The sequence below is a fragment of the Prionailurus viverrinus genome, chromosome A2 (genome assembly GCF_022837055.1).
Source record: "Prionailurus viverrinus isolate Anna chromosome A2, UM_Priviv_1.0, whole genome shotgun sequence".
Classification (NCBI taxonomy): Eukaryota; Metazoa; Chordata; class Mammalia; order Carnivora; family Felidae; genus Prionailurus; species Prionailurus viverrinus.
In genome coordinates this window covers 35,570,411-35,596,592 of record NC_062562.1, presented here as the reverse complement: position 1 = coordinate 35,596,592, position 26,182 = coordinate 35,570,411, and the positions used below count along the sequence as shown (strand labels likewise).

Below are 26,182 nucleotides of genomic sequence, written 5' to 3'. Positions count from 1 at the left end.
CAAGCAGGGAAGAGGCAGAGAGAGGGGGGACACAATCCGAAGCAGGCTCCAGGCTCTGAGCTGTCAGCACAGAGCCCAAGGCAGGGTTGGACCTCACAACCATGAGATCATGGCCTGAGCTCAATTGACTGAGCCACCCAGGAACCCTGAGAGTTAACGATTTAAACTGTATTCCTGAGTCTATATCTCATTTTTCCAACCTTTTGCTCCAAGAAAGGATACATATATGTATGTATATATACATATATACATACATACATATATGTATGTATACATACATATATGTATATTTTAATATAATCTTTTTGTATTGTCATTCAAACACACATGTGCGTGCATGCACACACATGCGTGCGCGCGCACACACACACACACACACACACACACACACAAATGTATCTATCCATCTATCAGTGTATGTCCGACTGTGGAAGAAAATAGCCCCAAATGTTATTACCGTTTATCTTCAGGTGATGAGATTATGGGTGTTCCAAAGTATTCATTAATTTTGTGGTTTTTTTCCTTTGTACTTTTCTTTTGTCTAAATATATATATTTTCCCCCAAAAAAGTGTTTTTCAATTCAGTTCCATTTCCGCTTAACTTCTTATCTGACAGAATGATGTGACATTAAAAGATTACCACTGATATTCACAAAGGAAGAAAATAATCTCTCCATCCCACCACTATAAACCGATTTAGATACGTTTTATTCTTACAGTGAGTACCCTTATGCAAAAATGTTTGCTGAAAAGTAAAAAGTGAAAATTACTCTGATGCTTTGGGTCAGGGAAAAGGTCAGGCGTATGAAGATGGCTCTTTCAAGGAGTTTTTTCATAGAATATACCATTTTATATAATTGTTTATTAACATAAATTGTACAAACATATAATGTATTATATGTATATTTTTACTCAGCATAACATTACACTCTGGGTAAGGTTTATGTAATTAAGTGTAATCAAGATTATAATTACAAGAAAAGGCTTTAAAACCCATCGTAGCCTCCGCTCAGTCAGCCCCACCCCTTCCTCTGGCCCCGCCCCAGTGCTCCTTTCCGCCCCATTTCGTTCGACCCCGTTGACCCCGCCCCTTCGCGTCGTCCCGCCCCTCCGCCCCGCCCGCCGTGGGGGCACCTGGGAAGAGGCGGAGAACAATATGGCGGATGGCGAGGAGCCGTAAGTACTCGGGCTCAGCAGGCGTGCCGGGCCGGGCTGGGTTGTGAGAGAGCGCGGCGGTGGGCGGTCACCGCCGCCACCCGGGGTCCCCCAGCCCCCCCCGCCCCGTCCCCTCGCCCCCCCATCCCCTCGCGGCGCCCAATGTGTAGCGTGATGCTGACCCTTCTTTTATTCTCTCTTTCTTTTAGGGAGAAGAAAAGAAGGAGAATAGAGGAGCTGCTGGCTGAGAAGTTAGTGCTGCCGGGAGGCCGGGGCCCTCTCCGGGGACCCCCGCCTCCCCCGACCCCAGGCCTAGGGGACCAGCCGCAGCGGGCCCGGGGGGCTGGGAGGGGGGCACCCGGAGCGCAGGCCGCGCGGCCTCATCCCCTGACCCCCATCCCGCAGCCCCAGGGGCCTGGCGGGCCGCTCCTCGTCTCAGTCTCGGGCGGGCGCCGGGCCCGGGGTCTACCGCAGCAGGTCCTGCACGGGCCCGCCGGGCTGGTACTTGACCAAAAGTCTTGCGGAAGGACCCTTGAGCCCCAACCCCTCCTCCACCCCAATTGTCAGAGCCGTGACCTTGTGAAAAGGGAATCTTTCTTAAACACGTGAAACGGACCGTAGGCCTGTTTGGCCTTTCGTAAATACTGAGACAGTAGTATTAATTGCAAACTTTTTATGAGAACTTTCTGCATAAGGTATTGCAGTAAGCACTTCAATCATTTTTGCAGAATAATTGGTTCTAAAAGGAGAGTGTTGACTCCAAAGAGCTTATTTTCCCCTGATAAGTTTTTATCAGATACTTAATTCTGTGCTGATGAGACAGATTTAAACAAAATGTTTTCCACCCTGGCCCACACCACTTAATGTTTCATCTCCCTACACGGGAGGGGAGGAACGTACTCTTGCAGTGGGTGTGGTGAGTTAGTAATTTCTGTGCCAGTTCCCGGTAGCAGTGCTTTAGAATCTACGAATCTCCTTCGGAGAGTTTAATTGCAATTGCAATTGCAAGAGGACTGGAATATCCAGCTTCATTTCACATTCCTTCCCATCTTTCATTTGCTTTCCACTTTTGCTTAAAATGATAGTTAAGATTTGAATGCTTACTATATGCCATGCATTTTACTAAGTCCTATATGTGGATTATCTCTTTATCCTCGTTCTGACCTTAAGATGTAGCTACCACCTACACATGAGGTTTATGGCTGTTAGGTAATCTGCTGAAGGTCACAATGTTGTGGAACCAGACCCAGCTGAGCTGTGACATCAAAACCTGTGGGCTTTATTGTTAGGCAGTACTTATTTGTCCCTTCGTAAAAGTTGGGTATTACTAATACATTTGAAGGTAGCAACTGTGGGTTTATAGGAAATTTGAAAATTAAAAATAATCAAAACCAAACATGTATCTTGCATAGAATAGGAAACACATTTTGTATTTTGTTAGAGGAGTCTCTCTCTACTCAGTTGTATGTTCTAAAAAGTTTTTAGATAGTAATGCATATCTGTAGTGTAGTTGTAACCCCAAACTTTTTTTGTGTTGAGTGGAAACAACACCTCATAGTTAAGAGATTCTTTCTTGAAAATTGGGACCTCTTTCAGAGAAAAATGTGTAACAGTTCCTCTCATCAGAAATAATAATTAAATCACACCTTTCAAACTTGGAAATGACACATGAATTATATTAGATTTGGAGCATCACACATCTGAAAGTGGAGTGTTTTTTTTTTTTTTTTTCATTTTCCTGGTATAAGTGTGTTGATGGAACAGACTTGAGGGGTTTGCAGTAATCTTTTATAAATTCCAAATGTAGAAAAGCCCTTTTCTCACCAATTGACCAAAATCCCAAATTTGATCTTGGTTTGCTTTAGGATCCCAGAAGCACGTAGAATGATACATTTCGTCAAAGATGATGTTCCTAGCTTGAAATAAACTATATAATAGCCAAGGGAAAATTTAAAAGCATAAGCCTAATCATACTGATACTTCCCTTTTTATTTGAGCAGGTCTGGTGTGGTTACTTTTTCATTTGGGGAAACCATAATAGTTGTAGGTGTGGCTTTTTCCTACTGATCTTTGCAGCTGAATTTACTGTGTTCTGTGCAGAATGGCTGTTGATGGTGGGTGTGGGGACACTGGAGACTGGGAAGGTCGCTGGAACCATGTAAAGAAGTTCCTCGAGCGATCTGGACCCTTCACACACCCCGATTTCGAACCAAGCACTGAAGTGAGAAACGTTTATTTTTAAATAACTCCTCTAATAGTTTTATGTTTCAAAAATAATAAAATGCTTTCTTTCTAATTTGCTCTTTCATAAAAAAATACTAATACAATTGTGTAAGTTATCTTGAAATACTAAATTGAATATTTGCAACTGATTTTATTTGAATGACAAATATTTAGTAGTTTTCACATTTCTCATGTAATGTGTTGAGAATTCTCAAGAATAAAATAACTTTATAATCTGAATTAAGATTCTAAGTTATACTTAAAATTACAGTTTAAAATGACTTCTGAGACACATTCCCCATTTTAGCCCTACTCTGAGGAATTAAATTTGATAGAGATATACATGTACTTGCTTAAATTTTGAAATTTAGTTGAAATGCGCATCTTAGAATTGAGTATAATTGCATGTTAAAAATTATGACTGCTCTATAATAGAGGAATAGAGTTTTGGACTGGGAGTGTTTAACTTAAGGCAAGTGTTCAACTAGATACAACTTATTTTTTACTACAAGGTAGAGAATATCTTCTTTATAGTTAGTTTTTATGTCCTTTGTGTTTATAAAGAGATGTTGAAATAGAAATATTATGCTATTCCTAAAATTAAGGTACAGACTCTTGGGTCTCAGTATAAATTTTCTCTCCTTTCATCTTGGACAGAATTGCAAGTATTTTGAATTTCTTTGGATAATCTACCATTTATTTATTTTTTTGCCTGATAATGTAAGATACTGGTGTTAAATGATTGTTTTAAATTGTATTTCTGCTGATGTACAGTTTTCTAAGAGTTTTATCCATTTTTTTCTTTCTGTTTTCTCTTGTTTTATAAATACCATTATTGTTGTTCTTACCTTTTTAAGACCTTTAAACACCTTGTGCAGTGCTTGATCCTCTGTTAAAGTTTTTACAAACTTTTCTTTTCTTAGGAAGTCAGTTAAATAAGTAAATTTGCTGTTTTCCATCCCCTTTCAGAGTTAAAAAAAAAAAAAAGATGAGTCTTAATTAACTAGGTATAGTAGTTTTTCTTGTTGGACATGAACTTAATTTCATAAAATGAAAATGAATTTAAAAACACTAAAATTGAAACCCGCTGAAATCATTGGGATTATAGAATTTCTGGTTCTACCTTGTTCATAAATTTAAAATAATTCATTGAATACAAAGTCTGCTCTTTATCTTCAATTGCTTTTTTTCACGGAAACATTAGAAACTTTTATGGCGATTGCTTTATTGATGGTACTTACAGTTATTATCAACCAGATTTTAATAATGCCTTTTCATTCTTTACAGTCTCTCCAGTTTTTGTTAGATACATGTAAAGTTCTAGTCATTGGAGCTGGCGGCTTAGGATGTGAGCTCCTGAAAAATCTGGTAATTTATACATATATGTATGTATATATGTGTATATATATATATAATGTATTTTTTTCCTCCTTGTGATAATTAGTCCTTTTTCTTTTTCTGTTCTATTACTAGAAAATTTCTTTATTATGATTGTTAATCTTTTCTCCTGAGACTTTGTTAGATAAATTTAGCAGGTCAGATTAGAGATAGTAATTAAAATGATGATATAACTGTGGAACTTTTTACAGTCTAAAGTTTTCAACTGTAAAGTCATTGATAGAAATTCTTCTGTTTTCTTCTCTGGTCTTTATTAAACAAATCTTTGTACTTCCTCTTGCATAGCAGTCATTAATTTCAGTGAAGTAAATAACGAAACTGGTAATTCCTGTTTTAACATGTAATTTCAAAGAATTATTTCTTCTGTTCCTCAAAATAACCCGTTAGGTGGATAGGATATTGTCCCATTTTACACATAGGGAGACACTGAGGTTCAGAGATGGTAAATGAATTGCCCAAGTTTTTCTGAAGAATAGTGATGTGCTTGGAACCTAATCCAGGTCATTAAATCTTAGTCAAGTGTGCTTTTCACTGAGCCATTAGGTCATTACAGGACTTAATCAAACAGTAATTTGTGATGGCCATAAAATAGTAAACTCATGAAATTTCAGAGAGCTAAGCCTTTTTTTTTTTTTTTTTTTTTTTTTTTTTTTTGTCAATTTGTTTTCACAGTATCATCTTAAAAGAGGGTACTCTGTAGTGAGGCTATTTCTGTATACTGGTTTGAAATCCATAATATGTGACTTAAGAGTTTCGTTGACTTTTAATAACCACAAAGTAGCTTTTTATAAGGCCTTATTGGCTTATTTAACAAAAATGGTGAGGGGAAGAAGTGATTTAAAGGTGTTGTATGTCAGGTGTTCGTTGGTGTGTCGAAAATTGGAAGTGCTAGAACAAACTCTTAGATGATGAGTAAAGTCACATTCACTGGCCAGATGAAGGACTTAAAAAGTTGGTCTTGGAGCTACAGTTTAAATGTAAACAGCCACATACATTTTGCTAAGAAAACACTAGTGTCACTCCTAGTGGAACTGCAGAAACTTAATGTGCTTCATGGTACTTACTCCTGTGCTCAGTTCTGAAGGGATTGTGGGTCATCATGGTCTATGTCCCTAATGAATTTGAAATTTCATTGGAGGTACAAGTCGTACACAAAATAAATAGCATTGTCTATGATACACTATGTGATGTGGTGCCAAAATGACGGTACTTTCTTAAACATAAAAACCCTATTGCAGTACCAAGGAGTTCTAGAAAGGAAGGATTTATGGAGGATGGGTAGTGGTTTTGGTAGGCATTGTATGCAAAAATCTCCTAATGCTTAACTTTTTCTCTAATGAAGCTATTACCTGCAAATGTGATATATGGTAATTTTAAATGTAAATTAATTGGAGATTAGATCTAAGGAAGTCACCAAACAACTTTGATGCCTTGTAATTTATTGTTGTAATAACCTCTTAATAGAAGAAAACTAAAGCTTTTCGATTACCACTTGTTACTTTGCTTATTTCAGACATAAATACCTAAGAGGTATACATGATTTTTTGAATTGACTATAAGCCCCCTAAAGACTCATTCTAAAAAAAAGGCTATGACATTAATAGTAATGATTGATCAATAGTTATTTAACCTCTTCACCCTCATATGCCAGGCATCATTTTGGAAGCTAAGGATACAGCCTTGAATAGTACTGACAGGTGTTTGTATTTGTGGGGCCTATGTTTTAGCGGAAGGAAAAAGACAAGTAAAATACATAATATATCAGATGGTAATAAAAGCTGTGGGGAAAGGAGGAATGCAAGATTGATAGCTTGGTAGATAGCCTGGTGAGAATGGAAGTGGTTTACAAAAAGGTGTTATTTGAGCAAAGGGGTGAGCAAGAATTCTTTAGGCAGAGAGAACATTTGGTGCAAAATCTGTCAAGTGGGAGCATGACCGTTACTTTTTAGGACAGCCAGGAGGTCATTATAGCTAAATCAGAAGTGGAAAAGGGGGAGCATTTTCCCACAGGGTATCAGAGAGGTAGTGGGAGGTGGAGGAGCTCAGAGTGAATATTACAAAAGGCTTTACAGGCTACTGTAAGAACTTTGCCTCTTACTATGCGTCAGGAAGTCATTGGATGGATTTAAGCAGATGAGTTGACTTGATCTGACTTTTAACCTGGTTCACTGTGTCTGATAGAGAAAAAAGTTCAAGGAAGAACAGAGCAGGAAGCTGAGAGGCTGGTTAGAAGGTTGTTGGAGTCACCTAGGCAAGAGATGACAATGACTTGGAACAAGATGGTAGCATTGGAAGTGGTAAGAGGTGGTCAGGATGATGAATATGTTTTGAGATTGGAGTCAACAGGGTTTGCTAGTGGATTAGTTTGGGGACATGAGTAAAGGAGAGTGAAGGATGACATGAAAAGCTTTTTCTCCTCAGCAACTGGGAGGATGGAGTTTGCATTCACTGAAATGGAAGACACTGGGAAAAGAATAGATTTAGTGGCGTTGGTGAGCAAGGATGAATGAGTTTGGTTTTGGAAACTGTTAAGTTTGACAGGTCTGTCAGATGATGCTTTATCTTCCAAAATTGCCTGGGATCACAAGCACTAACAAGAAGTAAGCACAAGGGCACTCCACCTTCTGGCCAGTAAAGTAGGGGGAAAGCTCCTGAGTGAGATGAACTGGAAACCAGTTTTTAGTGTTCAAATTTCTCATGAGTGTAGCAACCAAGTGGAGAACGTATTTTAAAGAGGAGGAATTGGTCCATACCCTGTCACATATCTCAGGTGGGTACGATTAGAGAGACTGAAAATTGTCATTGGAGGTAGCGACATAGGAGTCACTGGTTACCTTGACAAGGGCAGTTTTCTGTGAAGTGGTGGTAGTGAAAGCTTGTTTAGTGTAAGTGTGAGACAGGAATATGAGAAAGCAAGTATGGACAGCCCTGGAGGACATCTTGCTATCTAAGGAGGGGCCCAAAAGTAGGAGAATTATTGACACCTGATTTAATCTGTTTCGCTGACCAAGACCAGAAAAGCATGGTTAATTATTGAGACTTGTTTTTTTTCGTTCTGTTGCTTCTGCTGATAAATTTGAGCAGTGGTTGTACTGTTAGAATATGTGGCCTTATTGAAATCCAACCTTTTGTTGCTTTTCCTTAGCTTTTTTGATTGCTTGTTCTTGACTCAATACTTTAAGGACACTCCTTTTACATGTGCTGTGTGCGTATGTGTGTTGGTAATATGTAACTATGTAATAGTTATTTCTGAAGCAAGACATACTTAATGTTATGTAAACTAAGATAAAGCTTGTAGGAATATTATTAACAATATTCTGAAAAAGAACAGCAAATTCAGTTAATTAGTAAGACTAGTAAAATTAAAATAGCTGGCAACAGCAGCAAAGCAACAAACTTTACAAATGTGTTTACGGGATTATAAAACCGCTGCAGAAATGTCGAGTTGTTCTCTTTTGGTTGTAGACTATTTAAAGTTGAGTAGTTACACATTTTTGACCTTTACAAGAACTCTGAGTTTTATGTACCTTGTAAGACTCTTTAACCACTGAATACAATTATGTAGAATTTATTATTGAGCATTTATAAATTTAGAACTACATGAAAACAAATCTTAAAATTTCAAATGTGAGGAAACTTCTGCTTAATTGGATTTTTTTTATTCCCACAGGCATTGTCTGGTTTTAGACAGATTCATGTTATAGACATGGACACTATAGATGTTTCCAATCTAAATAGGCAGTTTTTATTTAGGTAAGTTTTAAGATCTTAGTGTAAAATGCTGATAATCACTTGAACTTGAGTACATTACAGTTTAATCATCTTTAAAAACTATGAGAGGGTAACACTCATTTTGTTTAAAAAATAACTACCACTCCCTTTTTAGGTAAGATTTTGCAAGAAAATTTGAGCGTTCTGGTGAAACTAGTTTTGTAAACAAATACATGATTTTGTTGTGTTTTTTTAAGAGATTTCCACATGGTTTATGTGATTCGGGAGGTGATTGTGTTCTGAAGACGTGGAGTGCAGCCTTTTTCCTCCTGTTGATTTCATGAGAGAATAGTAGCCGGAATATTAGGCCCTAATGACATACATTGGTGGGAATTTATAAGCCAAGAGTTGTATGGTGACTCTGGGGCAATGAAGTTGTGGAAGAGTTGGAACTTTGTTAATAGAAAGAAAAAGAAAATGGACAGTTAAGGAGAGAAGATCCCAGGAACAAAGGGATAATTACCTTCGACAAACATGAAATACAGAAAGCGTCTAGAAATGGATTGTTAGAAATGACTTTAAAAACTGGAAGTAGGCCATATATGCAGTCCTGAGGAAAGATTCATTAGTCAGTTTTACTATGTAGCATTTAGAGATTTGACTAGCTTAGATAGAAGTATCATTGATCAAAAAATTATACATATGGAGAGATAAGGACTTTTTATTTTTCTTTCTAGGGATTAGATTACTAGCATAGAGTGCTCAAATAGTTGTAGATATGCCATATAAGGTTAGGTTAGCAGAGAAGGTAAAATTAAATTTTTGGATAGGCATAAAACCTCTCTCTTTGTGGAAGATATTAAAGAGATTGAGGGATGGGTTAAAGTCAAGTTAAGGAAGTGCTGTAATTGCGATGTGAACTCTACATTTAACATTTAGGCCTTATCTTTTTGTTTATTTAGCCCTTGAAATTATCCTTCTTCACAGAAAACTTTGTGGATCCTTCCCGTGTGACACATTCTTAGTACATAAATGCTCTAAGAAAGATCCCATTGAATTCATTGGTTAATGATGATAGGCCATGCCCTTTAGTTTGTAGCTAAAATGATGATTGAAAATCATAATGATAGTTAATATTTGTTGAGTACTTACGATGTAGTAAACACTTTCTAAAGTCTTTATATTACCTCCTTTAATCTCAGGGCAGGTCATTGTTTTCCAGAATAAGCAATTAGGCCAGGTTGTCCTGCTAAATTGATACCTGTATAAAGCCTTTTTGTTCAGAGGGCAGTTATTAGGTGGAGCAATCTGATCCCCTAATTCTGGAAAGGTAGATTAGCAGTTTCTACAGAAACTGTCTAGGAGTTTTTTTATTTGGGTTCTACTGTGGAAGCGCATATAATCCACAACATTAAAGAATCAAGTCTCCTTTATCCCTTTTATCTAAAGAGCTCTGTCCAGAGTAGTTGAATACAGTACTGAAATCAGGTTCCTTGATTTGTACAGTCTAGTTCTAGGACAAAGTCAGAATAAAACTCTTACTAGAAGTTTTGAATCAAGAAAAGCACACTGCTTTATTGGAGAGGAAAAAAATGGCCTGTTAAATTATTTTTCTTTAAAATTCCCATTTTAGGGGCACCTGGGTGGCTCAGTCAGCTAAGCGTCTGACTCTTGATTTGGGCTCAGGTCATGATGTTAGGGTTTGTGAGATTGAGCCCTGCATTGGGGTCAGCATGGAGTCTGCTAAGGACTTTTTCTCTCACTCTCTTTCTCTGTCCCTCCCCCACTTGTGTTCTCTCTCAAAAATAAATAAACATGAAAAATTTAGACTTCTAAAAAGTAAATAATAAAAAGTAATTTTTATTAGGAACATTGATTTTTAAATTTTCATTTATTTTTAAAGTATTCTGTGCTTATATATGAAGGAAAACAAAGATATAAGAATATGGTCTCTTTCTTCCAGGTGTTCATAGTCTAATGGGTATGATAGATTTCTGTGTATAATGAAAAATATGTTGTGAAAAAGTAGTAACGAAGCTCTTACTATGTATGTGTGAGGGAGTGATTTATGTCTTTGAGGAGAATAAGGAAGTAGTAAAGAAAATACCATTCATACTGAGATTAGAAGAGAGAATTCTTTGTGTCCTTTTCTATCTATAGCTATGGTTCTTAACTAGGAGTGACCTTTTTAGGTCTTCTGTTTTTAGCTTCTTAAAAATGTTGGCAATATTTGCAATTTTAGATAATGGCTTTGGCATTGTGTCTTCTTCGAACACATGCATATGACTTCTTATGAGACATAAAATTTACTATTTAATCAGCACACATGGGAAGAAGGGGATAAATGAAGGTTCTTGTATCCCCAGAATAAATCTCATGTATATTTCAGCCACCACCTCCATAGTAGCACCTTGAGGTTCTGGGGTTCAGGGCAGATTTGGAATGCCTGAGTGTGGGATAATATTTTACATTAGGAAATGCCAGAGTGAAGAGTGGCCAGGAAACATGCCACTGTTATGCTTTATATGGAAAAAACAAAAATAAAAAACAAACACTTTCTATTTTCATTTAAGAAATATTTGATTAGACTTGTCAGTGCTTGTGAATTTTACAGTTTTACAGTTGTATTGTAAATACAATTTGGAACATCAGCAAGTGTTGCCATTTGGTGTTAGTGTTGAATGCCTAATCACTCATCAAAAGTACTTCGATAAAAGTATTCCTTCTAAATATCCTCTAAATAAACTCACCATGAATATTTTTTATGTCTGAAAGTAAATTATATAGATCATCTAGATTTATATGATGAATGATAATTTAAATATAATTTTTCCTGTAGGCCTAAAGATGTTGGAAGACCTAAGGCTGAAGTTGCTGCAGAATTTCTTAATGACAGAGTTCCTAATTGCAATGTAGTTCCGTATCCTTTTGACAAAAAAGTTAACTTTCAAAATCATTTGTTTTTTATTATAAAAGAGATGTTTAACATAGAGAATACAGATAAGCAAAAAAAAAAAAAAAAAAAATCAGCAGTAAGTTTATTACTGAGGTATCTGCTGGTGACGTTTTGTTTTATATTGCTTCCAATCTTTTCTTTAAGGTTATATAAATATTTTTTGCCCTAATTTTTAAATTAAGCTTTCACAGCCAGTGCCATTGTTTGTTTTGCATTATTGCCCTTGATTTCAGTTTGAATTACATATCTCTTTTGCTAGACTGTAAGTCCTTGTCTGGCTATAGTTAATGTTTATGTCTCCCTAGAGTAGCAGGCTGAATAGACAGTCACTGTATTATTAACCAAATGGAAGGTGTGTCGGAGTAAATTCATTCTTAGAAGAAATATCTTTTAAAAAAGTAGTGTTCTGTAGGTTTGAGGAGCGTTCAGTATTTTATAGAAATTCAGGAGGTAAGCTTTGCTATTTGAGAAATGCCACAGGATACAAAAAAAAAACAAAACAAATCTGTTTCTCTATACTAGCAGTGAAAATGTAGAAAGTGAAATTTAAAATACAGTGAATACCATTTATAGCCACTCAAAAGAAGGAAGAAATACTTAGGTATAAATCTAATAAAATAAGTATGTGACTTATATGCTGAATACTGCAAAATGCTGATGAAAAATCAAAGGTCTAAATGAAAGGAAAGGTGTTCCTTTTTCAAGAATTGGGTGATTTGACAGAGTAAGGGTGTCATGTCACCCTACATATGTACACAAGTTTAATACAATTTCTATCAAAATCCTGTATTGTTGGATTTTGTTGTTGATACAGACGAGATTCTAAAATGTATATGCACAGGTGACGGGACACTTAAAACAATTTTGAGAAAGAATACAGTGTGAGGAATCACTGTATCATTTCAAGACTCAATACAGCTACAATAATCAAGACTTTGTGGTGTTAGCAGAGAGAGACACACATTAGTAGAACACAGAAACCAGTAATAGCCAGAGGCAAATACGGCCAATTGGTATTTGACAAAAGTGCAAAACTAGTTTAGTGGAGGAAAGGATAATCTTTTCAACAAATTGTGGAGACTTTTGATAACCGTATGCAAAAAAATGAATCTCAACTCAAACCTCAAAATTGAAAAAAATAACTCAAGATGCATCATAGGTTTAAGTATACAATGTAAAACTAAAACTTTGATGGCAGTGTACGAGACAATCTTTGTGATGTAGGACTTGGTGAAGAGGCCTTAGACCACATCAAAAAAGTGTGATCCATAAAAGAAAAAAATTTGAACTATATCAAAATTAAAAACTTTGTTTTGTGAAGGGCCCTGTTAAGAAAATGAGATGTAATTATGAGAATGGGATATAATTATGAAGTAGGTATCTGACAAAGGACTTGTCCAGAATAAATAAAGAACTCTGAAAATTGAGCAGTAAAAAAACAATGCAATTAGGAAATGGACAAAAAATGTGAAGGGACATTTAACTAAAGAAGATAGTGCAAAAAGCACACGAGAGTATGTTCATCATTGCTAGCTATAAGAGAAATCCAAATTATGACCACAATGAAATATTACTACATACTTGACATAGCTAAAGGAGAAAATAATAAAATCAAATCCTGGCAAAGCTACAGAAAAATTGGATCACAGATACGTTGCTGGTGGGAAATGTAAAATGGTATAGCCATCTGGAAAATAGGCTGTTTCTTAAAAATGTGAATATATACTTTCCATATAACTCAGTAATTTCATTCCTCAGCATTTACCCTAGAGAGACAAATACTTAGGTCTACGTAAAAATTATTCTCGAATGTTCATAGCATCTTTATCTGCAGTCTCCAAAAACTGGAAACAATCCAAACATCTGTCAATAGGTGAATTGTTAATATAGGTATAACCATGCCGTGGAGTAATACTGAGCAATAAAAAGGAATTAAGGAAACATGCAACAAGTTAGGTGGATATCAAAGGCAGTATGCTGAGGGGCACCTGGAGGCTCAGTTGGTTGAGCATCAACTCCTGATTTCGGTTCAGGTCATGATCTTGCAGTTTGTGAGATCAAGCCCTGTGTCAGGCTCTGTGCTGACAGCAAAGAGCCTGCTTGGAATTCTCTCCCTCTCTCTGCTTCTCCCCTGCTCTCTCATGCACACCTTCTCTCAAAAAAAAAACAACAAAAGACCTGGTGAATGAAACATGCCAATCTCAAAACATCATATATTGTATGTTTCCATTTAAATAACATTCTTCAAATGACAAAACTACAGAAATGAAGAACAAATTCCTGATTGCCAGGGATTAGACACGGATTGGAGTGACTAAACGGTTAGCAGAAGGTAGAGCATTGCCTTGATGGAATAGTCACATGTCTTTATGGTGGCAGTTCCACAAATCTACACGTGTTTGAATGACAGCTGTACATACTCATTTTTATCAATGTCGTGTTTTTGGTTTGGATACTATGCTATAGTCTCTAAGAGATAACCACTAGGGGAAACTGGATGAAAAACACAGGACCTCTTTGTACTAGCTTTGCAACATTCTGTGGATCTGTAGTATTTCAAAATAAAAAGTTTAAAAAGGCAAATACAGGCCCCTATAGGGAAAAGGATGAAGAAGAATATGCATACTGTTAGATCTGTGAACTTTGAGTATTTTGTAGAAATCTAGGGCATAGAATTTCTTAGTGTGGATCCTGGGTCTCCCTATTGCTGTTTCTCCAGTGTGTGCTCTGGTTCTCTTATGACCTCCCTGTGCTAGCTGCAGTTTATGCCTCCTGTTTGCCGAGCATTTAGAAGGAATAGAGGCCTGAATGGGTGAGGGCTAGAATTGAATTCGTTTTTTATAGCTTTATTTATAGTCCAGAATAAAAAATCTAGGACAAACATAATTTATATTGTCCCGTTTTTCTCCATTTTGCTTTTTAAAAATATATGATGGATTATTATAATTTAGAGAAGTATAATATATATTATTAAATAGAAAATTGCTCCATTAGAAAAATTAAAATATTTTGTACACGTGTGCTGTTAAAATGCTACCTACTATGATTGATTAACACCAACAGCCATTTTTGAATAGGGTTCTCTTTGCAGCATCCAGACAGGGAAAGACTGCTGATAGAATTTTGTAGGGTAAAAAAGAGAGAGACTTGGAAAACTGACTTAAATGAGAGAAGAACAAGGATTTGTTCCTCCCTCCTCCCCTGCCCCACTTACTCCCAAAATAACAAATCACATTAGTACCTGAAAAAGCTATTGGAAACCTGGTTTTTTAAAATTAGCTTCGCAGCAGTAATTCCTATTTTTAATGGAAAATGTTTGATATTTAACTTCATATAAATTCAAGGTGTACAAGGTGTTCATTTGTCCTAAGTCTTGTAATCGTGTGCCTCAATGGGAACTGTAATGCGTGTTTCCTTCACTAAAATCCATATTGCCTCTTTGCTTAGGGCTAATGATGTGCTTAGGGCTAAAGCACACAGTCTGCTTTCCCGGGATGTATGGTTTGATATTAAAACTGAAGTCTAGTAGAGAGTATAACAGAGACATAAATATAATATGGGAGTTCAGAGATGAGAGAACTAAGTAGTTAAGGAGAGGAGTGTTTAGAAAAGAGGTGTTGTCATGAAATAGGATTGTGTTCATTTTGTCACATTCCCTGGAACACTGAAGACTTATGTCTTGTTAAATACATTTATAATTTGTTCCTTATGGCATTGTTAAATTCACTTTATAAATTAAAAACTTAACAGCTTAAGTTCCTTTACTTATATCCAGACATTTCAACAAGATTCAAGATTTTAATGACACTTTCTATCGACGTAAGTTGTCCACTTGAAATTAAATTCTCACTAAATTCTTCCTGTATTTTATTGCTGTCTATTTGAAGGTTGCTAGCTATTTGAGGGCTGTTTCTTCATTTGTTTTCATCTCTTGGTGTTTGCTTTTCAGTAAGGTTGACTGAACAGAGAATGCCACTGTTGTAGTTCTTAGTTGATATCATTAGCTGCATTTTTATTTGTTGTCCTGAGTAAAGATTACTCAAGAATTAGGAGCTGTGTGTGTTTGTGTTGTAATAAAAGATGGGGCTTTTTTGTTTCTTAGAAAGTGTGAATTATTTTGTGCAATGGCATTTTTAAAAGCTAAACTTGCTTTTTCTTCCATAGAATTTCATATAATTGTATGTGGACTGGACTCTATCATAGCCAGAAGATGGATAAATGGCATGCTGGTAAAAACTTTAGTGTTGTTACGATTCTTGGAAGTTCTTGCTGCTGCTTCTAACATACCAAAAATTAGAATACCATATCATATTTTTGAAAAATCATTTAATTTTCACTCAAGTAGTTGTGCTTCATTATTTATTACCAGTCATTAATTTTCAGGTGAGAATATAAATTGCTAATATCATAATCCCTTGATTTGATAATCTAGTACTCAGTAATGTGATTGACTTGTGAAATTACTTGACAGCATGTTATTTTTTTTTTTTAATTGTTATTCCCCTCTCTTACCTTCAAATAATTTTCCTAGATATCTCTTCTAAATTATGAAGATGGCGTATTAGATCCAAGCTCCATTGTCCCTTTGATAGATGGGGGGACAGAAGGTTTTAAAGGAAATGCCAGGGTGATTCTGCCTGGAATGACTGCTTGTATTGAATGCACACTAGAACTGTATCCTCCACAGGTAATCAAAAAAGCACCTGCATTTGTGTTTGTGTTATAGTCCCTTGGGGGGTAGAGTTAGGATTATTAAATCTAGTTCAGTATTTAGGATTTTTAATTACAGGTAACCATATTTTAAAAATCATGCTAAGAAGAAAGATAAGAAATTATGGTCTATTTCTGGAAACATAGGAACCAAATATCACAGTATGAAACTATTCTCTTTTCATAATTCCTTTGTATTCATTTTTTCTTTTGGAGAGTAGGGATCAAGGGCCAATTCTAAAGTTATATGTTGGGATAGAGCTATACTGTATTTTCTTTGGTTTTTGCCTGTGATTGTTTTGGGGAAATAAAGATACCAGGGATGAGAATGATCCTTCCAAAGATGGGCCTCTTTAAGCTACATACCCACTTGAAGGAACAGTTAGAATTTTGATTTAAAAGTAAAAATGATTTTAGGGGCATCTGGCTGACTCAGTCAGCAGAGCCTGTGACTCTTGATCTCAGGGCCGTGAGTTCCAGCCCCATGTTGGGTGTAGAGCCTACTTAAAATAAAGGTTAAAAAACAAAAAGAAAGAATTTTATTAGTGTTTACTTGGGATTGATTTAACTCTGTGAATTTGCTTTTGTTTTGGTTTGTTTTATACCGTCATATTTAAATAGGCAAACATAATGAAGTGCTCATATTTGAGAAATTACTTGGCACTTTTCTTCTCATGATCTAACAAAGCTTAAATTTTGTACATGTAGGGCAAACCTATTGTTATAGGAAGATGAATCTAAGGCAGGTGATTCAGATGCTCTTTTAGTTTTAGAATTATTAGTGGTATAAAATGTTTTGTTTTTATAAGAGGAAAGCTAAGATGAATTAAAACCTACTATCTACTTTTAGGGAGCAGTGCTAATTAGAAGTTACATTTTTAAAATAATTCATTGTTTAAAATCCACTAAAAAAGGTAAACTGTGCTTTCAGGTTAATTTTCCCATGTGCACCATTGCATCTATGCCCAGGCTACCAGAACACTGTATTGAGTATGTAAGGATATTACAGTGGCCTAAGGAGCAGCCTTTTGGAGGTAATAAACTGAATTTCATAATCCGGCATTATGTAAGATATATATTTGTTTATATTATCCGTTTGTGTAATTACATTAAAGACAAGTTGATTTAAGTTTACATGTTTCCGTCTTCCTCTCCTGCTTATTTTCTCTTTTTCTTTTCTTTTCTTTCTTTTTTTTTCCCCCTAACAGAAGGAGTTCCATTAGATGGAGATGATCCTGATCATATTCAGTGGATTTTCCAAAAATCCCTCGAGAGAGCATCACAATATAATATTAGGGGTGTTACCTATAGACTCACTCAAGGTAAGTCAGTGAATTGTCATGAATTATAACCTGGGGATGATCCCATTTTCAAGGGTTGGAATGCTCTGAAAAAAATAATGGATAAATGATTTCAGATAGTACCAGCCATTTGCGGCTCAAAGTACCATGGAAATAATAGTTTCCAGGTGTTCCAAATTTGGTTGGAGGGAACAGAGTTTGACAGAATCCATACTACTTCTTAGCTAGAGGAATTTAATAAAATCTTACTGGAATTGGAAGAGGTCCTGCATCATCCAATTTGAACCATTCATTTTATCTTTCACTAAAGAGGAATGTGTCACGTCCTGGGACCATCTATTTCACATTTGGATAAGACTGTCAAGACAATTATTTTGTGTATTGAGCAGAAATCTCCATCTTTAGTTTGGTCTGAGTATTGCCCCAGCATACACCATAGATAAATCAGTTCCCTTTTGAGTAATAGCCTTTAACATATTGACAACAGTTATCATATTGCCTGCAAATCACTGTCATCAGCCTTTCTAGTTCCTTCAAAGCTTTGACATGTTGCCTGATGTTAAGTTCCCATCATGTTGTTTTTTTCTAACCATGTTCCAGTTGTCCATATTTCTCTTAACTATCTAGGGTAGAATGCAGCATTCTAGGTTTGGTCTTATAATAAACTTGTGATAATTGGTGCAGTCTTAGAGGAGAGCAGGGTTTTTTGTTATTTCTTTGCTTGTTATTTATGTTGATGGTATACTTCTGGTTCTTTAAGGTTACTGTCTACTAAAATCTGAAAGTTTTCCTACATGGAGTTGCTAAGCCCCATCTTCCTACTACAGGTTTGGCAGTTTTTTGGGGTGGTAGTTTTGTATCTTAATACTCAAGTATAAGTCTTTACAAGTTTATTCTTTAAAAAATTTTCTTAATGTTTATTTATTTTTGAAAGAGAGACAAAGCATGAGCAGGGGAAGAGCAGATAGGGAGAGAGAGACACAGAATCTGAGGTAGGCTCCAGGCTCTGAGCTGTCAGCACAGAGCCCGACATGGGGCTCAAGCTCATGAATCATGAGATCATGACCTGAGCTGAAGTCAGGTGCTTAATCTACTGAGCCACCCAGGCACTCCTTTAGAAGTTTATTCTTAAACCTGCTGTTACCTCTCTATATGTGCTTTTATGCCTGCCAGGTTGTCTCTTTTTTTTTCCAGCATCTTTTCATCTATTGTTTTGATAATCATGCTCTATCTCTCTTCCAAATAGTTAAAAATTTTTACAAGACTTAAGACATCCAGGTGGCTAAAAGACACATGAAAAAATGCTCCACATTACCCATCATCAGGGAAATACAAATCAAAACCACAATGAGATACCACCTCACACCTGTCAGAATGGGTCAGATTAACAACTCAGACAACAGATGTTGGCAAGGATGCAGAGAAAGAGGATCTCTTTTGCACTGCTGTGGGAATGCAAACTGGTGCAGCCACTCTGGAAAACAGTATGGAGTTTCCTGAAAAAGTTAAAAATAGAACTACCCTACGACCCAGCAATGAATTGTGCTACTAGGTATTTATCCAAGGGATACACGTGTGATGTTTCGAAGGGGCACATGGACCCCAATGTTTATAGCATCACTGTTGACAATAGCCAAGTATGGAAAGAGCCCAAATTTCCATCAACAGATGAATGGATAAAGCACATGTGGCATATATATACGATGGAGTATTACTCGGCAATCATAAAGAATGAAATCTTGCCATTTGCAGCAATGTGGATGGAAGTAGAGTATTATGCTAAGTGAAATTAGAGAAAGACAAATATCATATGATTTCACTTGTAAGAGGACTTTAAGATACGAAACAGATGAACATAAGGGAAGGGAAGCAAAAATAACAGGGAGGGGGGACAAAACATAAGACACTCTTAAATACAGAGAACAAACTGAGGGTTGCAGGAGGGGTTGTGGGTGGGGGGACATTAAGGAAGACACTTGTTGGGATGAGCACTGGGTGTTATACGTAGGGGATGAATCACTGGAATCTACTGAAATCATTGTGCTATATGCTAACTGACTTGTATGTAAATTAAAAAAAAATTGTTTTTGGGCGCCTGGGTGGCGCAGTCAGTTAAGCGTCCGACTTCAGCCAGGTCATGATCTCGCGGTCCGTGAGTTCGAGCCCCGCGTCAGGCTCTGGGCTGATGGCTCGGAGCCTGGAGCCTGTTTCCGATTCTGTGTCTCCCTCTCTCTGACCCTCCCCTGTTCATGCTCTGTCTCTCTCTGTCCCAAAAATAAATAAACATTGAAAAAAAAAAATTGTTTTTAACAAGGCTCAAGTAGCTGAGAACAGACATTTGAATCATACTTCTGGTTAGGCCCTTTTAGGTTTATCTCATTCTTTTGATCAGGCTTTCTTGAGTACTTGTTATTTCTTTGTCTTATTCACCAGGATGTCATGAAAGACCTTTCCAACTGCTCTGCCGAATCCTGGATATACTATCTTCCATGTTTCCCTGGGTTACCTAGTTACTCGTCACAGTAACTGAGTCCAACATGACTTAACTCGGTGAACAATCTTAATGCTCAGTCTAGTGATCAATGCTTCCTAATGTAGGTACTCACAGTTCATCCTTCCAGAATTTTGTTCCAAGTTCATCACTTAGTTCACTAGAAAAAAGGCTTTGCCATCTTTTTGAAAATCTGCTGTTTCTCTTCTGTGATTACTTCCTTGTATTTACTGATGTCCTGGTAATGTCATTTAAAAATTCTATTCTTACATGCTCCTTAGTGCTTCCTGTACTCCCCCTACTCTAACCATTCCAACCTGCTTTGTGTTCTTTTTAAAAAAAAATTTTTAACATTTATTTATTTTTGAGAAGCAGAGACAAAGTGCATGTGGTGGGAGGGTCAGAGAGAGAGGAAGACACAGAATCTGAAGCTGCCTCCTGGCCCTCAGCTATCAGTACAGAGCCTGACATGGGGCTCGAACCCACGAACCATGAGATCTTCACCTGAGCCCCCCAGGCATCCCTGCTTTGTGTTCTTGAACACACCCAACTCATTCCCACCCTGGAGCTTTACTACTCCTAATTCTTCTTTTTTTCTTTCTTTCTTTCTTTTTTTTTTTTTTTTTTTTAATACTCCTGATTCTTACACCAGGAATGTTCTTTGGATCTCGTTAAGGTTGGCTGCTTATCCCTCAGGTACCAACTTAACCAGTTTACTCCATCATTCAACTGATAATGACTTCGGAGCCATTCACTATCAATGTTCATATAATTTCTCAGAGATAATGGTAGCCTTGTTTTCCTATGCAAAGAATATTTCATATTTAACACTTTGATACATCCTTGCCCTGGAGCCTTTGCCTTCCTGAGGAGGTCATTCCTGATCATCCACTTTAGTGGACCTCTTCCACCATTGTCAGCTCTACCATATACCTTGTTTTACTTTCTTCATAAAGCTCTTCAGTATATGAAAGCAGAAGGAAACTCTGTAAAAGCAAATACATGTTTTCACTGCTACTCGCGTAGAATGGTGTCTGGCATATAGTGCACATTTGGCAACAGTTTGAATTAAATGACTTAATTTTGTCCCGATCAGGAACTGTAAACTCATTTCAATATGCAGCCTCTTTCATCCTTCCATATTTAGCAAGGCTTGGTGTGTGCTTTTGAGCCTGATGATTGAGAGCCTTGACAAAGTACAGAATCAAAATTGGAAGTAAAGGGGGTGGGGACAAGAAGTGAGGAGTGGGCGATGAGAAGTCTTTATCATTTTGGCTCTTATTGGGCAATGTGTCTTACATTCCTCACTGTGCTACCTGTTCTTCCTTTCAGTACATCCTGCTGTATGTGGTTCACTGGAGAGCTTCTAGTTTAACCATCATGAAGTTAGTTCCTCCCTACTTCCCCTTCTCTGAAATTTTATGTATTCATACAATCAGAGTTAGCTTTTTAAAAATTAATTAATTTTAAATTTATGTCTTTTTAAAAGTTTATTTATTCTGAATGAGAGAGAAAGAGCACAGGAGAGGCAGAGAGGGAGAGAGAGAGAACCCCAAGCAGGCTCTGCGCTCACAGCACAGAGCCTGCTGTGGGGCTTGAACTCATGAACCATGAGATCATGACCTGAATCGAAACTAAGAGTCAGTCGCTTAACTAGCTGAGCCACCCAGGCACCCTAAGTTTAGCTGTTTATTTATTTTCAGAGTGACGGGGAGAACGTGTGAGTCAGGGAGAGGCAGAGAGAGGAGACACCAGATCCCAAGCAGGCTTTACACTGTCAGCACAGAACCTGATGTGGGGCTCAGTCTCACAAACCGTGAGATCATGACCTGCGCTGAAACCAAGAGGTCACTTAACTGATTGAGCCACCCAGGTGCCCCCAGAATTAACTTTTTAAAATAGGTTTCCAGACTTTTTCACTGTCTTTGTTCCATGTCTTAGATTATTTGGCCTTTTTCTCAGTTTTTTGAAACCTGCCTGCACCTAAAGTCTGGGAAGACATTTTTAAATTCTCCTTCAACTCCCAAGATAATATGGCTACTTTCTTCTGAAGTTTTTTTGTTCCAAAATGAACAATTCAGATATAGTTAGGGAATATTTCTTTTGTACTTAAAAAGATGGTGGAGGGTGGGGCTTTGTTCATTCCTAATCTGTGAATACTGATATGCAAAACATGAGATAGAAATAGAGTACAGTTAAATATTTTGAATAGTCCATATTATAGAGGGAAATGAGACGATGAGGGGCAGTTTTTCTGTTTGTTGTAAGTTTTGGGGAATCATTAAAACTATTATATGAGGAAAAATTAGTTAACTATTGTTCTTTATACTTTATTCACACTTCACTGAGGATAGTATAGTAAACTGTAGCAGTTAAGATTATGCACTTGGGAGCAGATAAAGGTTCATATGCCACTCCTATCACTTTATTAGATGTATAGTTGTGGATATTTGTCTCAACTTCATTTTCCTTTCCTTTAAAATCAGAGTGATAAGACTAACAGGGATGTTATGAAAATTCTGTCGTATCTTAATCTTCATACTGTACCTGGAATACAATAAACACTCTAATTGTGAGCTGTATTACATTGTCTCTTTTTTATTTGAACCTTAGTAAAGAGTTTTCTTTGATACTGTAACTGGTTTAAGATTCTGAACATACAACAAAGTGATGGGAATGTGAAAGAAGATCATTTCATTGTTAAACTTAAGTCTATTTTCTGACTTGAACGCCTGAAAAATCAAGTTGTGGAAGATGATATTTAATAATCAGATTGTCTAAGACACTTTTTAGAAGAAATGACCCTGTCTTTTAATCAATATATTTTTCAGGAGTTGTAAAACGAATCATTCCTGCAGTAGCTTCTACAAATGCAGTCATTGCAGGTAGGGGAAAATGGCCATACATAATTTTGTTTTCTTTCCTTTAGTTTTGATTCATTAAATTGACATTTTTGCAGCTACTTGATTTCAGAAAACTAGTGTTCTAGAAATTTGGTATCTTCTTAGGTGGGGAGGGTGTAACAAAACTGCAAAAAAGAACAAGCTATTGGATCTGTATATATTTTGTTTTAGATTATGTCATAAAGTGCTCTGTAGTAAGGGGACATTATATACCTTTCCTTTTTTTTTTTAAATTTTATTATTATTTTTTAATGTTAATTTATTTTTGAGAGAGACAGAGACAGAATGCGAGTGGGTTAGGGGCAGAGAGAGAGGGAGACACAGAATCCGAAGCAGGCTCCAGGCTCTGAGCTGTCAGCACAGAGCCCGACGTGGGGCTCGAACTCACCAGCTGTGAGATCATGACCTGAGCCGAAGCTGGACACTCAACCAACTGAGCCACCCAGGCCCCCTATATACCTTTCCTTTTAATCAGTGTTAACAGATTGCTCATTAATCTAAAGAAGAGGAAGGAAAACATGCATTGCTACTCTCTTACTTGGATTATATAAAACAAATATAAAATTTGTTACTTTCTCAGTGTTTTAAAGAGTGTGTGTGTGTGTAAATCTATATCTGTTTTTTAATCAATAGCCTTAAAAGTTTATCTGTTCTGATTTATAACTGACTTTTTAAAAAACTTGTAATTTTAAATGTCTAATTTTCATTGAGTTGAGGCACCTTTATTTTCTCCCCTCTTCAGCTGTGTGTGCCACTGAGGTTTTTAAAATAGCCACAAGGTAATGGATTTCATTTTTTAATATCTGTGTAAATCTGTATTTTGACTTGGCTCAATTGTGTAAAGATGAACATTTTTTCATTACAGTGCATATATTCCTCTTAATAATTACTTGGTATTCAATGATGTAGATGGACTGTACACGTATACATTTGAAGCAGAGAGAAAGGTAAGTACTATTACACTAATGAAAACTTGTTTGATCATGCATAGTTTGATTTTTACGTATTAATTACTGGTTAGAAATATGAGTGAAATTGCCCACATCCTATGTATTCTTTAACTTCCAGAAACCTACTTACTATATATCTTTTGCAGTGTAGCCCAAAATAAATACTGTGTAGCAAAATAATTTAGGAAAACAGGTCTATTATGAAAAGCAGATTTTAAAGCATGAAAATTTATTTGTAGGAAATACGATTATAAAACAAGTTGATTTTCATTTCATATTTATAGACTATTATTGGTGTGTATGCCACTATTATATATTGTGTTTTATGTGTGTAGGAGAACTGCCCAGCATGTAGCCAGCTTCCTCAAAATATTCAGTTTTCTCCATCTGCTAAATTGCAGGAGGTTTTGGATTATTTAACCAATAGTGCATCTCTGTAAGTGTTCTGGATTTTTGTTTTATTGTAGAAATAATTTTTCTGATTTTAAAACTTTAAAAACTAGAATTGTTTTTTAAGAAGTGATCTTTGATTTTTTTTTAATTTTATTTTGTTTTCCCTATCATAATTTAGGCAGATGAAATCTCCAGCCATCACAGCTACATTAGAGGGAAGAAATAGAACACTTTACTTACAGGTAATCAGTGTTTGGTTGTTTTTTTGTTTTGTTTTGTTTTTTTGTTTTTCACAAAACTGTATTACAAGTCTTTTTTCTCATTATATTACAAGTTCAATTTCACTTAATGTGTTTTACATTAAAATAATTTTGTTTTCTAGTCAGTAACTTCTATTGAAGAACGAACAAGGCCAAATCTCTCCAAGACATTGAAAGGTATTTTAAAGATTAAAAAAAGAAAATGTATATTTATTTTGAGAGAGAGAGAATACATGAGCAGGGGAGGGACAGAGAGAGAGGGAGAGAGAAAATCTGAAGCAGGCTCCGTGCTGTCAGCACAGAGCCCAATGGGCTCAAACTTACGAACTATGAGATGACCTGAAACTAAATCAAGAGTCTGTCGCTTAACCAACTGAACCACCCAAGTGGTTTATTTTAAATGAATGAAAGCTATTTTAAATGAATATATTTACTAATCATTTTCTTCTTTTTTTCTCTTGGTAAAAGTAATGAATCCTTATTCTAGGTAATGCCTTTAAATGATGATTTCATTATAATTATATCTTTAGAAATGATAATAGAATTGTTCTTTCAGTAGAATATTAAAAAACTCAAAGAAATCAAAGATAGTATCACCTTGATTAAAGAGAATTGGGTTTTGATGTTTATCTAGACCTTAAATGTGTACTTTGTATGTGTGTGTGTGTGTGTTTTGCTTCTGTTGAGATTTTTTTGCTTGGGTTAATTATACTTTTTCTATTATAGAATTGGGACTCGTTGATGGGCAAGAACTGGCAGTTGCTGATGTCACCACACCACAGACTGTACTATTCAAACTTCATTTTACTTCTTAAGGAAAATAAATCTGCACATAATAGAAAACTGATGGAAATATTATACATTACGTGTATGCTAAGAAATTTAATGTCATTTTTAGCGTTAGTGTTGCTAGAATTTGACTTTTTTATATAAAGAACCACTCTTTTTTTAAATTTTTAACTTACCTTGAAGACAGAATTTTGGGGTTGGTATTTGTAAGCATTTTCATTAATAATACGGCAAATGATACCTGGAGAGAGAAATAATGAGCAAATGTATTTCTTTAGAGGAGGAGGCAAACACTCTGATGCGTGACTTCTGTTATTATGGTCACAGAACGCATTCCTCAGTTTTCATTTGAGCACCCACATATTAAAAAGATACCCCTTTAAAGAAAATTAGAAAATAAAGTTTTAAATAACATTAAACATTACAACCTGACATCTAGAGCATATTGAACATAGCCTACTTCTTGCTTGATTTAATATTCATTTAATTGTGGTTGTCCAAATGAATATTAATTATTGCAAAGGTTACCGTGTCCATAATAATTTGTAAATGGTGTTATAGCTGAATACCTGTGCATGGAAATGGGAACTATTTTCATGTTTACTTGTAGTGCCATAGAGGCCAATATGCACAATATTAAAGCCAAGACATGGATGTTTAAAAGAATCTAATGTTCAAACAGTTATCACTGATGCTTTCACACTATTTATTAATAAAATCATATATTGTCTACTTTTCTCACTGAAAATTTTTAAGGTATATTAAGGATAGTAAGTTCCATTGTAATGTACATTGGAATAATTTTTAAATGTGTAGCAGGATTACTAATACAAAACTTTTATGGTACCACAAGAAATAGCTACTGATTTAATTTGGTCTCACATAATAATGTAATGAAATGGAATCTTTTTATATTGTCCTTAAAATGCCTTTTTCTTCCCT

The 26,182-nt window shown here is 36.0% G+C and overlaps 1 protein-coding gene across 2 annotated transcripts; it reads left to right on the top strand.

The window, feature by feature from the left end:
* The first annotated feature begins 1,086 nt into the window (after nt 1-1,086).
* On the top strand, nt 1,087-25,972 carry UBA3 (ubiquitin like modifier activating enzyme 3). 2 transcript variants are annotated; one of them, XM_047849380.1, is made up of 18 exons: nt 1,087-1,176; nt 1,365-1,406; nt 3,256-3,376; nt 4,666-4,746; nt 8,447-8,529; nt 11,327-11,407; nt 15,219-15,262; nt 15,608-15,672; nt 15,975-16,130; nt 17,085-17,187; nt 17,362-17,475; nt 22,777-22,830; nt 23,591-23,627; nt 23,714-23,795; nt 24,134-24,234; nt 24,370-24,433; nt 24,574-24,628; nt 25,178-25,972. In XM_047849380.1, exons 1-18 carry the CDS (start codon nt 1,157-1,159, stop codon nt 25,264-25,266), a joined length of 1,392 nt encoding a protein of 463 aa, XP_047705336.1. In that variant the 5' UTR covers nt 1,087-1,156; the 3' UTR covers nt 25,267-25,972. The 2 variants fall into 2 exon arrangements, with proteins under 2 accessions (XP_047705336.1, XP_047705337.1); XM_047849381.1 differs by lacking the exon at nt 1,365-1,406 and having other exon boundaries at nt 1,104-1,176.
* The last annotated feature ends 210 nt before the right edge of the window (nt 25,973-26,182 follow it).